At 42.7% G+C, this 14,285-nt stretch overlaps 1 protein-coding gene across 4 annotated transcripts in view; it reads right to left on the bottom strand.

Moving 5' to 3' along the window:
* The window catches only part of WIPF3 (WAS/WASL interacting protein family member 3), a 78,771-nt gene that overhangs the window by 3,587 nt on the left and 60,899 nt on the right, over window positions 1-14,285 (bottom strand). For 3 of the 4 annotated variants that reach the window (XM_074900467.1, XM_074900466.1, XM_074900465.1), the window contains exons 3-7: window positions 5,772-5,904; window positions 5,000-5,128; window positions 2,685-3,479; window positions 1,008-1,154; window positions 216-317 (exon numbers count right to left, since the gene is read on the bottom strand). In XM_074900467.1, coding sequence (XP_074756568.1) covers window positions 216-317; window positions 1,008-1,154; window positions 2,685-3,479; window positions 5,000-5,128; window positions 5,772-5,904 — 1,306 coding nt within the window. Of the gene's footprint in view, window positions 1-215; window positions 318-1,007; window positions 1,155-2,684; window positions 3,480-4,999; window positions 5,129-5,771; window positions 5,905-7,293; window positions 7,511-14,285 lie in introns of those variants that run through there. The other variant, XM_074900468.1, reaches the window with a different exon arrangement.

Raw genomic sequence — 14,285 nt, 5'->3', positions numbered from 1 at the left:
GTCAAGCCACATAATTTTATTTTTAGGTACTAAGACTCCAAAGTAATTAATAAGTGCTTTACATTATAGCTTTGGTCCCTGTTACCACTGTAACAAATCCCATCCCTCTCTGTACCTATGCTAGCAGCCCAGTTCTTCACATTAATGCTTTATTTTCGCTCCCTGTTTTAGTCCTATTGGATAATTATCAGACCTTCTCATGTTTACACACTTACCTCTGGCTATCTTGCTGGGATATATTTTCTGAAATGGTCTGAATTCATCAGGTGGGGGGAAGTCTTCCACAGAATGGAAGGTAAATTTAGATTCAAAGTCATCTGGGAAGTTTCAGGGAAGTAAACATTAGTCACTGTTAGACAGATACTTAAAAAAAGAAAGTTTAAAACTGCCACAAGTAATTTCAGATAAAAAAGCTGATTCATTTTCCCCTGGAATTGATAATAGCTCATTCCATAATCAGTCACAATCCTGATGAGTACTTCTGTGAACCATCCAGGTTTTCTGGCTTAATTGCAAACGCTGCTACTTACTGAAGTTAAGCTTCTGGCTGCCATTCCAGTTTTCTGCATTGATGATGTTGTGGTAATAGAGGCATTCCTAGGTGGTTTTCAAGCCATTTAGCTATAAGCAAGAATGAATGGCCAATTCATCAGACCACAAAAATAATTCTTCAGTCTTTGCTTTATAGGACTGAAGCTACTAAATCTCCATGAACTGGTTTTAAGAACAGTAATATAAGCATGCTACAGCAACTTGTCACAATCTTAAATAATTTTGCAGGTAGTGCATGCTTTTCCTGTCCACTGGATGATTCAGAATCTTTGTAAAAAAGCCTTAATTTTCTCTCATTGTATAAGGTCATACAAAAATGTTTCTAATGGGTCTAGTGATACTACCCTGTTATTGCCATAAGAAAGTCTTGAATGAGTTTTTGCAGTCGAACACGCACAGGCTTTTGTACTAAAATTATTAACTAAGGCTAAGAAATCTAATTTAAATGACATTACCAATCATGTGCATATTTCCATTTTTAAGTGGCGGGTAGGGGTCATGAGCTGTAGCCCAGGCTAAGACTCCAGACTTGCTGGTAAGTTCAGTTGTTGGTGATCTTGCTGGTGGCTGTGGAGGCGTGACCAGCTTCCCAGCACCGGTTCCTTAAAAAGAAGCAGCTGATCAGCACATAAACATCACCATGACTTAACAAACCTGACAGTAAGCTTGGCACAGAAGTGGAGGGAGTACAGAATGAATGCAAGATTTGGGGCAAACTTACCCAGCTTCATAGCTACTGTTTGTCAAGCCTGACCATGGATTTATAGCATGAAGTATTACATTTAAGTCATTATTGGAGTTGGCTGCAGCTTGCTATTTCTAGTTCTAGGGAAAATCTGACATTCTGAAGTACAGTTTTGTCCTAGCCCAGAGGGTAAGACTGTCCTTCCACAAGTGCAAGCAGTTTCTTTCAGAAAACATCCAAACAGCACACTAGATGGTATCTCTAAAAGAAAATAATTTCCTGACACTTTGGCAGCCATGCCGTGGAATTACCATTATTCTTGTGCATTTCACTGAGGAATTGCAAGAGCTGTCAAAGTTTACATCTTCTGGGCAGATGTACCACAGGAACTTTGGAAGGGGAGGGAGCCCAAGGCCTCCCAGTTAGCAGCCTCTCAAAACTGCTTCTCCCCCTGGATAACCAAGAGAAAGGCAGGCTAATTTAATGGAAATCTCAAAGGTTGAACCACCATGAGAAAGAGGCACCTCAATAAAGTGACAGTTCCTGAGCAGCATTAATCACTGTCACGAAGCACCTGATCTGCTGTAGTTACACAGCCTTTCCCATGGCTGCCAAAGGGAACCAGTAATCTTTCTCTCCACACGTGGCTGCTAAAATACAGGGTACAGAACATTCTCTTCAGATGCTCCTTATTAAGTAGCTGTCTCCATTTTCAAACCCACACAGATCTAGACTCATTTTTTGAATTATCTTCTCTGATTAAAGTTCCTTCTGCTGTCTCCTCAAGGAAACACTAGCCAATATCCCCACTTCCCAAGTAGTCAGAGAGACGTTTGGCCCTGCCACCTTGATAGTGGGAGACTGGCTGCTCCTCTCTGTCAAGAAGCGGAGGGCTGCATCCATATTTGCCTTTGCTCATCTGTGGCTGTACCAGCCCCTCTTTTGCTTTATTCTCTCCTGTAGCGTCTCCCAGTCATTGCCAGTATTGCTCCAGACTGCGGGGGTACAGAGGGGAGGGGTGTCAGGGGTAGACTGGCACGCGAGCTGCCCAGCATCGTCGTGTACCGTCTACTGCCCTGCCAGAGGCTGTAAAGAGGCCACTGTGGAGCTCCCTTGCTTCACTGCTGGAGACACACCAATGCCAACACAAAAGCAAGAAGCAGCCGAGCGATCCCAAAATGTTGCTTCCGCTCCTCACCGTGTTGCTTCCAAGAATCCCAGATTAAATTATACGGCACGCGCGCCCAGTGCTAGGAAGAGCCTGACTTCTCTCAGGCTCCTTACACGCTGGGCAACCTACAGGCTTTCCTGCCACACGATGGACCTCACCGTCCTGCTACGCGTGCTCGCCATCCCCACCCCTCCGAGCTCTCCAGCCGCCGCTGCGACCCCCGCCGGTGGCCAAAGGGAGAAGCCGCCCTCCCCTCTTCCAAGGTGCCGCTCTCACCTGCCCCGCGGCCCGGTCTCTTCTTCCTGGTTTCGGCCGCGGCTGCGGGCTGAGGGAGGCCGGGGGTGGGAGGGAGCGGCAGCGACTGGATGCTGCTTGGCTTATGGAACTGCGACAGCAGGTGGGGGGACTTGGGGGGCAGCGGCGGGGGCACGTCAGCGCCGCCGGCAGCGCTGTTAAAGCCTGGGGAGGGTGGCAAGGAGAGTCTGCTGGGGGTCAGGGAGTGCGCGTGTGGCGGAGGAGGAGGAGGAGGAGGAGGCGGCGGTGTGGGAGGGGCACAGTCCCTTCCTTCAGGCGGCGAGGAAGCGGCAGCAGCAGCAGCAGCGGAGAAATCATTGCCTGTCCTGCCTGGAAAGCCGCTGGGGGGCACGAGGGGCAGCGGGGGGGGAGGAGGGGGCGGGGGGGGCGGGTGTGAAGCTCCTGCTTGAAGCTTCATGGGTTTGTCAGCCTGAGGAGGAGGGAGCGGGGGCAGAGGAGCAGCGCTGGGGGACACCCCTTTGGGAGAGCGGTCGGCTGGAGGGGGCAGAGCGGGAGGAGGGGGGAAGGTGAGGGAAGGTTTGCTGGAAGCAGGCGGCGGTGGAGGCGGGGCGGGCAGGCTGGGCCGCCCGGGGCCGGCTCCGGCTCCGGCTCCGGCTCCGGCTCGGGAGGTGCTGGGAGGCTCTGCGGGAGCAGCTGCCCTCGGGCCTTCGGCTGGGTGCGAGGCGTTACCGCTCGCCTTCGCTGCGCTGCTGTTCGGTGGGGCGCAGGTCTTGGGAGCCGCTGTTCGGACTCCAGGGAGCTGCCCAGGCCTCCCGCCTGAAAAACACGCATCACACCTTACATACATCAGGGTTTTGTTCCTGCTCATCAGACAAAACAGTGCAAAGAGCAAGCTCTTCACCTTCCCCTCCCCAGCGGTCACACTCTGATTAACAAATTCTCTCAAAACATCTCCTATCCAACAGATTGCCCCTGGTGCAATGGGGCTTAGAAGGTGATGTATTGTAGTGGGCACCAGGGACTCTGCTTAGTTACATGACAATCTGCCGAGAGACCCTGCTCCCCTCCCTGTTCCTCAGTTTCTGCAAAATGAAACAGTTTAAGGAGAAGGTGCTTTTCTGCAGGGGCCCGGGGCCCTTCATACCAGCCTCATCTGCCTGGCACAGCCCGCTGAACACGGGTGAGCCATCTGCTTGGAGGAATCCCCAGTCCTAGTGAAAAGGCCGCAAAGAACACAAGTAGATTGACACGCTTCAACTTGCATCCTTGAAGTTAAGTATTTAAGATTAAAAAAGTCACACAAACGTGAATAAAAGCCGAGTTCTTAAAAGTAGTGCCTCAAAGCCTTTCCAGAAGGCACAGGTTCAGATGTTTCCTTTTCAACAGCAAATGCCCAGAGACTCTTGATCTTACAAAACGTATTTTCCTGAGTAAATGTCAAGGACTTTTCACAAAGCAAGATGTCAAAAAAAGGCATCTTATTCCACATTCACATAATCTGATAGGCACGGTCATAGTTTTAAGAACAACTCAAAGGCTACTGCAGATGAAGCTATGTGGGGGAAGCCCTATCACAAGCAATGCTCCACATCTTGGGTTTGCATTCCAGGAAAAAAAAAAAAACACCTGCAGGTAGAGCCAAGTTCTGTCTTTCCCTGCAAATGTACACTTTGCTCTGTGCTGCCTGAGCAGGCACCAGCTGTACAACAGCACCAGAGGTCATTGCTGTGATGCTAAAAGTCACCCCTCATTGATGCTGGCACTTCCCGAGCTGAAAGCAGCAGTAGGGCTCCCACACATGCCTTCTTCTTGTCTTTGTGAAGCAACATAACCTTTTTCAGATCAGCAAATTACCTTGCTGGATCAAAGCTGTACTCTATAAAATCCAGAGGGCAAAAATCTTGGATATGAATCTTTAAAGTAGCACACAAGCCTGTAGTATCATAGAAATACATGCTAATGGAGGGAAGGAAATACGACTTCTTTGCCATTTGGGCTGAAGTTGATAAGCTCAGATTCCAATACACTATTTGAAGCCCAATTAAAAGTTTTAATTAAACTAATGCAAAGTCTCCATTAAAACTCTGTACAATCTATTCCATCTCTTTCCTATCCAGTGTAGAGATAGCTTATTATTTACGTTTTAAGGAATAAGACACCTGAAATCTAGAAAGATGATTTCAAGCACATTATTAATTGAGCTATTCATGACCACGTAATGAGCTAAGGGTTCAGAAAACAACAATGAAAATCAATCAATAAAGCTAAACCCAAAGTACTTTTATCCCAAATCACAGTTCCCCCCAGCTACTCTTTCATACAAATGAAGCCCTTACCCGGCATGTCCCTCTGGCCTGCTGGTCTGAGAACAGGAAAGCCACCAGCAAATAAACCTCCCAGAGGCTGCTGAGAGCCGCCTTTATTAATGGCTGGATTAGCTCCATCTCTATTAGCTCCTTTGGGTTCTGTTAAAAAGAAACAAAAAACCAGGGTATATCAGCAAGTCATTTCATCCTTGCCCTCAGACTGCTAAGACTTGGCACCAACAAACATAGCCAAGACCCGTTTGCCTCTTTAAGCTGGCTCAGCAAGGAAAGTTACTGTTAATACATTAAACTACCATTACTCTCTGACCCATACCTTGGAGCACAGCACCCTCTGGTGCTTTTAAATCTCCCATCAATAATCACACCAAGAAGTTGTGTTAAACCTTGAATTTATGCTTCAATAATTTTTTGGCATTTTTTTTGTTCTTTTTATCTAGTAAAGAATAATTCTTCTACCAGAGCAAACAATTCGCACTTAAACAATTATTTGATTGAGAGATTCTCAAGGATTTCAACATTCATGGGTTTGTTTTTTTTTGGACAAGGAATGCCTGTTAAGGTGATATCCAGTTATAGATTTATTATGAACTGTTAATAGTTAATGACCTTAGAGCAGGATGCAAGTTTATAAAGTGTCCCCTCTCCGCATCCTAAAAGCCATATGAACTTCAGCTGCTGAACTTCAAACCTGCCATTCAATTTGAAAACTGTTCAGCTGACCTCCATGACTGAGGCTTCAGCAAAGCTCACCCAGGGACCTTACTTGGGAGCACGTACTTACTTTCAATCTGAGGTGCACTGCGGTCATTGATTTGAGTCACTTTTCTTAAGCGAGTTCCTTGCTGGATATCAGCTAAGAGAGCGTTTCGTGCTTTTTGGTCTTCCTTTCGCAGTTTTGGTACATCTGAACTTGCCTGTTCGCAACAAGAGCATTAATTAGACGGTAGGTGCAGGCAAAAATACATGCTTAGAAAGGACACATAAGCAAACCTGGGGTAGAAGATTTGAAATAAACCATTCTTGGCAGCTGTCATTTCAAAGCCTTTGAGTCGAAAGAACAGTATTCAGTTGTACAGGAGGCAGGAAAGCTGAAACTTTAAATATAGGAGAGACCTAATACTATCTGTGCTAATACTGTTAAAAGAAAATTAGGGGACACACTTAAATGAAATGTGCTTGGCCATTTATGGTCTCTGCTCCACAACTCCAGCTCTGATTGCCTCTCTCTTTAGCTCTTTTCATTCCATTTACAATGCTTTACAACAAGGATTTTATATGCCACCTTAGAATAAACATCCTTCTGTTTTACCCACTTTGCCTTAGGAAAAAAGACAGCTAATTGGATATTGGACTTATATTTCAATTAACTAATTTAGACTGTCTCTGTATCACAGATTTACACCAGTTTAAGTAGACTGTCTTTAGAAGAATATAATTCTATTTTTCTAACTTTTCTAGACTAATCAAGGTCCATAGATATAAAGTCAACCTGTAGTTTAAAGTTTTGTAATAAAACAAACAAAAAAATTTATTCATCAAGTTTTCTATTATTTAAAAAAAATCTTTAAAAAGTTTCGTTTTCCTGAAGCAGATATAAATCAACAATGCTGTTATTTCCAAACCTATCATGTGGTTAACAGCGTGATCTAACAGAGAGGAATCTTCATGTCAGTGGAGCAATGTGCTGCCTGCTTCCATGTCTACTGCAAATTCTCATAGGACAGCTGACTTCCGAGAGAGAACGAGTACTTGAAATGTTTCCATAGCCCTTAATTTTAGCATCATAGTCATAATAAAGCAGAATACTGTCACACTTTAAAGCAACCCCCCCAACTTTATAATAGCATTCTGAAAACATAACATATTTATATTATATAAATAAAATATTAAATATAAATAATTAATCAGCTTCTGAATTAATAAAACGTCTAACTAATCCTAAATGAAGAATTATACCAGTATGATATTGTGGCTGTTTTTGTACTAGCCAGATTTGCAGAGCCCCACTAGATGGCACTCCAGATCGCTGCTAATGCCCGCTGCATTCCTGACACCTGATGTAACAACTCACAATTATAGTCTTGTGACTGATACTGTAACCATACATTAAAATATTAGAAGAAACCCACTCTGTTACATAGTTTCCTAATTTGAAACAGCGCTGCCTACCTTTGTGCTTTCAGGGCAGAGTCCCACTGCCCCTTAAGACATCCCAAAGAGGTTGCCCGTGACAAGCAGTGTTAGACCACGTACCAGCCAGAAACTGTTTCCACTCACATTTTCAGTAAGTTGACAATACTTACTGTGAAAAACGGAAATACCATAACTGCAACAAGGGTGATTCCCCTTCTCACAAAAGCTTTTTACTGTTATCTTCAACTTCACTCCTCTCTACTCCCACTAATGACTTTGCTGTAGCAGGACAACCAGGATCTAGGGGCATCTGATCAAGACCTGTGTTTAAAATTAGATCCAGCAGCTGTCTTTCCGTTTCCGGGTTCAAGTGTCCATATATTATGCCAGCTGTCCACTTCATCTCCCCAATCTACTTCTCTGAGCAGGTAGGCTGTTGGAATATAAAGTCTTGATATCCTAATAGCTATTAGGCAAAAATACCCCACTTGTGGCAACTTATATTTGCGAGTGACCCATGACTTGGTATCACTTTAACATGGTTAAGATATTAATTTGTTCATAATCTGTAGGATAAGAAAAGCTGCAGGCCCATAGTGCAGCGTAACAAGCTGCCTTCCTCTTACAATCGATCCCCTCACTTCAAGCACAACCCCATCCCATGCCCCAGCTGCTTCTTCTTCCTCCTCATGTACATAAGAGATACAATCTTCCATGCCCAGCCTGGTGCACTCAGGTGATTGATTAGCTGCTGAGTAGCTTGATACGGATTCTCTTTTTCCATTACAAAGTCAAGATGGTCTGGGGTGTAGTGTTGCTTCATTGCACAGCGGTCAGAGCTCCTTCGGATTTCTTGTTTGCTGCCTACACTTTCAAGGCTGGTGACGATTCTTGTCAAGAATCATTTCACCAGGTAAGTATCTCCCACTCATCTACTGGTGTCCTGCATTTGCAAATCTCTGTTTTTACCATATTGCTTTTTGATACACAGTCAGGAAAAAGCTTTCCTTCTTTTGATTAAGAAATTAATCTGGGATTCACACTCATTCTATGCCTGCAATCCATAGCAGAAGAACAGATACTAAATGTGTAAGTTGTGTATCAAGAGAAAAAGAGGAACTCTTACAGGTGTCAAATCTTCAATCCTGATCACATGCAATAGAAATGTTTCAGCAGGAAGACAAATATATTTTGGGTCACAGAGGAAAAACAGCTGCAAAACAAAATATCTAATCCTTAGACCACTTTCTACCCCACCACCTGCAGGGCAGCCTCATTTACTTGCAAAAAGAGAAACATCTCAATCTTTCAATGAAAATCAGAAAGGAAGCGGAGAAGAATGTGAAGATCATTTGTTTTATCAGATGCCAGAACTGCCTCAGGTAACACAGTGAAATTAAATTCCATACTTTATTTACATGAATTGGTAAGGGAACGGTGAGTTCTCATTACCTTCGTAACCATTAGGTTATTCTGCTACTATTTCAGACACAAAGAATGGCACATTCAGTACATACTTGGAAACAGAATGGAACAAACCACACATGCAAATAGTCTGAACATAAGAGAACTGCTCCCTTTCCATCTGACCAAACTCCACTACTTTTGTCTTCAATGTCCTAAATTACACCCTCAGCTATGTCATTCAGTTAGGGATAGGATCAATGTTTGGGCAACCTGACAGGTCTCCAAAGAACCTATAAACAGGAAAATACCATCTAATCACAATATTTAGAGTTATGTTCCAGAGTGTAAAGCACCAATGATGGAAATAAACACTTCAAAATTTGCAGGTGATAACTCAGATGCAGAAAAATGAATGAGGACAGTGTTGTTATACTGAGAGATCCAAATCACTGCAACTTGAGGCCATTTGAAACAAACCAAAACATGCTCCCCCACTGCTCAGGGGTGGGGGGAAGGGAAAAAACGAAAAAAAAGAAGGTGCACAATATACAAATGTCAAACTGAAAATGATTGGATGCAAAGTTCTGGCCATGCCTCTGGAATGAAAGCCTGCATCTAGAGTGACACAAGCCTGAACCCGCCAGTGGGCTCCAGCAGCGAGCCTGCATGAGCAAGTGTGCCTGACCTCCTAGCACAGGGTTGTGGCAAGGAGGGACAGCACACTCCTCTGATATATTTTATTATTTCAGAAAAAATAACGTGGGAAAAACTTGAATTGCAAGTTCAGTTCTGGTTTCCAGATCTTTAAAATTATGTTGAAAAACTGGAGATGCCCAGGAAAGAGCCAAAGTGGTACTCAAAAAGCTAGAAGAAACTGCTCAGTTTTTAGCAGCTCAGTCTGGGCTGTCAGCCCCGAAGTCTTTCTGAGGGGTGGTCTGCCTGTACAACACAGAAACCTTTACAGGGAAATCATGCTGAGGACTCAGGCAGCAGAGACAGGTATTTGGTGAATTAATTTAGGACACAGCCAGACAAGCTCTGATTAGGAAGCGGCAAGTATGGAAGCAGTGAGACTGACTGTTCCCCACAGCAAAGGGCTGAGGACACAGCAGACTATCGATTTCTTGGTTTTCAGATTAAGGCTGGATTCTCTCTGGCAGAAATGCTTTTAGTGAAGCACAAGACATGTGATACCTTGCAGTGGAGAGGTAGCCAGTGGTTTTATAACAGTTTCTTCCAGTTCGGAGTTCTGTGAGTCATTTTGTTTAGGAAAACAACCCTGTTTACATGCCCGGAATAATCATAACCTTAATACCCTAAACTGGGTTGTATCAGACAAATTAAGAGCTGAGAGACTTTTTTAAAGGAAAATGGACTAAAATCCATGGCAGTGAGCTCCATTTCTGGGTACATTACTGCTGCAATACTTGCATCACCTTGGGAAAGTGACTTTACATCTTGCAAGACAGATGGGAGCATCAACCTACCCTCTGGGCTCCTATGATACTTAAAATATTTAAGAGGTGTACGTGCTCTGATACGAAAATGATGTAAATGCAGAAGGCACCAGGCATTTGAAAAACTTTATAGTAGTACTAATTATTATCTTTCAGATTTTAAAGAGCACCCCTGCACACAGAAAAGTGGGAAATCCTCTGGACTCCGGACAGTTGGTTCAGGTCACAGTGGATGCATATGCTGTCCCATAAATGGGTTATATTTACTCTGATTTTAAACATGCTCTTTACCGCATTTGAAAAATACTTCAGGGTAGTGTAGATCTTCACAAACATGGCAGCTGCAGCACAAATGTACCTCCAGCCTTTCAGATAATCCAGTAGCCAGGCAGTCGTGGACTTTTGTTTCAAAATAAACCCATCAGCTGATGGGAAAAGAGGATCCAGTACTCCAGTTCTATAATAGGTAGGAGCCATAAGTAAAATAAAATAAAGCACCATTCCATGCAAACATTCTACCCCTACATTCTCTTCCATTTCAGAGAACTTACAGTATTGAGTATTTATACTCCAAACACGTAATGAATTGTATCATCACAGTAGATTCCCTTTCCTGGTCACTTTTTATAGGAAATATTGGAAAAAACAGCTGTGTAAAAGAAAATCTATTATTTATCTGAACTAGATAAACAATAAACCAAAAAAAGAAGTCAAAATACATTTAGCTTATCCTTATTTGGTGATATACATAATGATAAAATTAAAATTCAATCAATCAATTTGACATGCTGTATATTATTATGGGCAGAGAGAGCTCTCTCTTTTGCTGAAAATCTCATTTATTTCTATGAATCTGGTGACAATCACTCTTCCTCTCTCCCATGCCCAATTTTTCCCCCCAGACAAAAAAAAAGGATTCAGTGCAGAGATCAAGCACAGGTACTGGCAGAAGGCATACACAGCATATATTTTAATAAGAGTTTGAGGACATCCCTTAACAAAACCTTGCTTGCTTATTATTTTTCTCTGCCCTGCTCAGCCAAACCTGCACAGATATGGTCTGAGCAAGAGATCTTCAATGCAGCATGCAGCACCTCAGGATTAGCTTTTAAGGAAGGGAAAGATGTTGCAGGAAGATAAAGAAGGATTAACAGAAAGCTCTAGGATAATGGATGCTTGATCACAGACACACATTCATGAAAACAAGAGTTCCTGGGCCAGTCCTGGCCTTCTCTGGCATCCAGTCCTGGCATGATTCAGAGACTGAACTTAAACTAAGAAATTTAAAAGTCCACAAACATGGCAATGGACAATTAAGACCAGCATGTAGAACAACAGACAGCATAAAGCCAGTAACAGTTGTGTAGGCAATGCAGTCAGTAATGTGACAGTGCTGTCTGACTGAAAAAACAATGCATCAACAGTGAGAGACAACTGAAACATCTAAACATTAATTCAAGGACATGCAAAGCATCAAGGAAGAGCCTGAAATATATATAATTGAATATAATATATAACAATAATAATATATAATTGAAATATAATAAAATCCCCCCAATATTATTCCTGTATTAACAGTAACTGGAATTCTGGCATAGACAAATACGGATCATTCAGGAAAGGGGACAATAAAGGTGAAGTTAGCTGTAGGTGAAGGTGAAGGACAATAAAGGTGAAGTAGCTGTTTAATACTGTACGTGCGTCATGTCAGAGATGGCTAAGAATATCAAGAGGAAAACACAGCTTGTTTGGGGTGGTAAATCATCTCAGGAAGGACGATGAGTGTTCTCATCACCCATATGGCACAGCAAAGCTCTCTAAGTAGGAGAGCACTGAGGGAGAGATGATGACTGTGTCTGCATCCAGCCATAAAGCTCCTGCTCCTTTGAAGGAAAGCCAGGCACAGGGTTGGTGCTCACAGCAGCCTTGAAGGGCACAGACATAGAGTAATGGGACTTAAGGGGCAACACCTTGCTAAAATACCCTTCTGGGAAGACTGATGATGAAGAAAAGTGGACGAAGAACAGGGGAGACCTGCTTGCGGGCAACTTACTCTGTAACTTCCTTCCACTTAACCACAAGCTGCTGACCACAAGTGTTCCATAAGGAGATCCCTGTAACTATCAGGACTAATGTGTTTAAGTGAATTCAACTCTTAAAACACTGCATCCTTTTCCAAAACAGAAATAACATGAAAAAACCATCAACAGTAAGATGCCAGAACATTCTAACAAGCTACAATGTTTTAACTTTTTATAAAAAGAATGAGGTTGGTTTAGAACAAGGTAGAATATGGAAGATGACCAGAAATCTCAGCGTAAATTAGCCAGTATGTCTTCCTTGACATAGCATAGGATTATAAAAATCATCTGCACATTTGTAGCCCAGCATGAAATCTGAAATGCCAGTAGAACTTGTTTTCTCAAGATCAATCCACTATTAGTAGATTAGAATTATGCCAAGAATTCATGATTTTATATTTGCAGCAGAAGCAGTTTGCCCAGCAGGCAAGAGCATTGCTTTTACAAAGAATTCTCAAACCAGCAGCTAAAGTCTCCCTCGGGAATGTGCCGAGAAATGCAATTGCAACAAAAAACAGGGGCTTATTAAAATAGTAAAATAAACCCAGTTTCCAGCAAGTCACAAACAGAACTATAATAGAAAAAAACATTGTAATCCTTCTTGCATTTACTTAAACATACATCAGGTGTGGTTTCACTCACGCACTGTCAAAAGCAAAATAAAATAATCAAAACAACACCCCCTTCCATCTTAAGAAAAAATCCAAGAAGTCTCAACAACAAAGCACACAACTTCTTTTATTTTAAATATTTTAAACTGTTCATTTATAAAGAAGCTTGTGAGATCTGGTATGTGCGAGTTTTGGTCCGCCTATTCACAACAGAGCCTTGACCTCCGATTTAAAAAATTTTTAATTATGGGAAACCTCGCCACAGTGCAAGACTCCACCTGCATAGTCAATCCTAAGATCAGAGCTGCTTCTCGTGTTTCTGCTGTGTAGCACAGAATGAAACTAATTAATTCTTGGCACTTGGTCTACCTGGGTAAACACAGCAATCTCTCAGCCTTCTAGCAAGCCGAGCTTCAAACGCTTCCCATGCGAGAGGTCACTCTCCAGCCAACTTTTCTGAGGGAACCCACATGAGGGGACCTGCCAAATAGCTTCCTGGCAGCTAATGAAGTCATTGTTTTAAGAGAATGACAGGACCAGCTTTTCACGATTCCATTTACACCCAGCTTAATAACGATTAACCATGATCTCAGTCTCCATCACACAAAGTTCTGCAATCTGAACCTGCTGGGTTGAAAAGGTCATCGAGCAATGTGTGTACTTAGATAGGCTGTGTCTACACCAGCCTTGTTCCTCAACTTCTAGCAAGGGAAGTACTGTGCAAAAGTTGTTACAGATCTCTTCCCAGCATTCTAGCCACCGCCTAGTCCTGGCATGAGTCCCAAATAATGAAGCGTTTCAGTGTCAGCAGAGCCCAGTGCCTGCTCTGTGCTAGCATCGACCTGCTTGAAGCGTACCAGCAGACACAATGGCAGGGAATAAAAAATAAAAAAAATAGCATAGCAGGAGTTACTCTCTTCTACATCTATATTCCACTGCTCATTTCAAACACCACCAGTAACCAATGACATTGCACCCAATAAAACCCTCTTCATTTTATGTTAGCATCACTCCATCAGACAATGTAAAATCTTGTATACTTAAAGGTTCAATGGCTCCTGCTACAAATGGAGCAGTGGGCTTATTAAATGGGTGTACTTAAAATTTTCCAGTGTGGGTTGCTAAATTTGTCTACCTGAATGCAAAAATGCCACAGAATCAATATGATAATCCATACTTGCCGAGCCATTTAGCTTTTCTGTGGGTATTTAACTTTCTGACACCCACATTTTAAACATAAATTCTGGCTGTGCTTTCAATAAAAGACAATATGTAATAACAAAGGCCACTAAAATGGAGGCAGTATAAAAACAAAATTACTCTAAAAGTGTTTCGCAGCAGTTCAGAAAAACTGCAAGTCAGATACCAAAAATATCCTGAGGCTGGCTTTAAAAAATCATTTTGAACTTTACCTTCTGATTTCTAAATTTTTGGGATTCAAATTCCCAAGATTTCTTCTGCACCAATGAAAACACAAGTGAAAATTCTTACATAAACAAGAAAACTTGGGGCCCTGGCATTGCAATGAAAACATCGAACAGCATAAGGCTGAAAATACTGCCATGGGAGCTGGTGACACTACCACTGTTTATTCTGTCTACCATAG

Source organism: Athene noctua, chromosome 2 (genome assembly GCF_965140245.1).
Source record: "Athene noctua chromosome 2, bAthNoc1.hap1.1, whole genome shotgun sequence".
NCBI lineage: Eukaryota > Metazoa > Chordata > Aves > Strigiformes > Strigidae > Athene > Athene noctua.
Note: the sequence above shows the minus strand (reverse complement) of the source record. Positions and strands in the feature narration are given on the sequence as shown.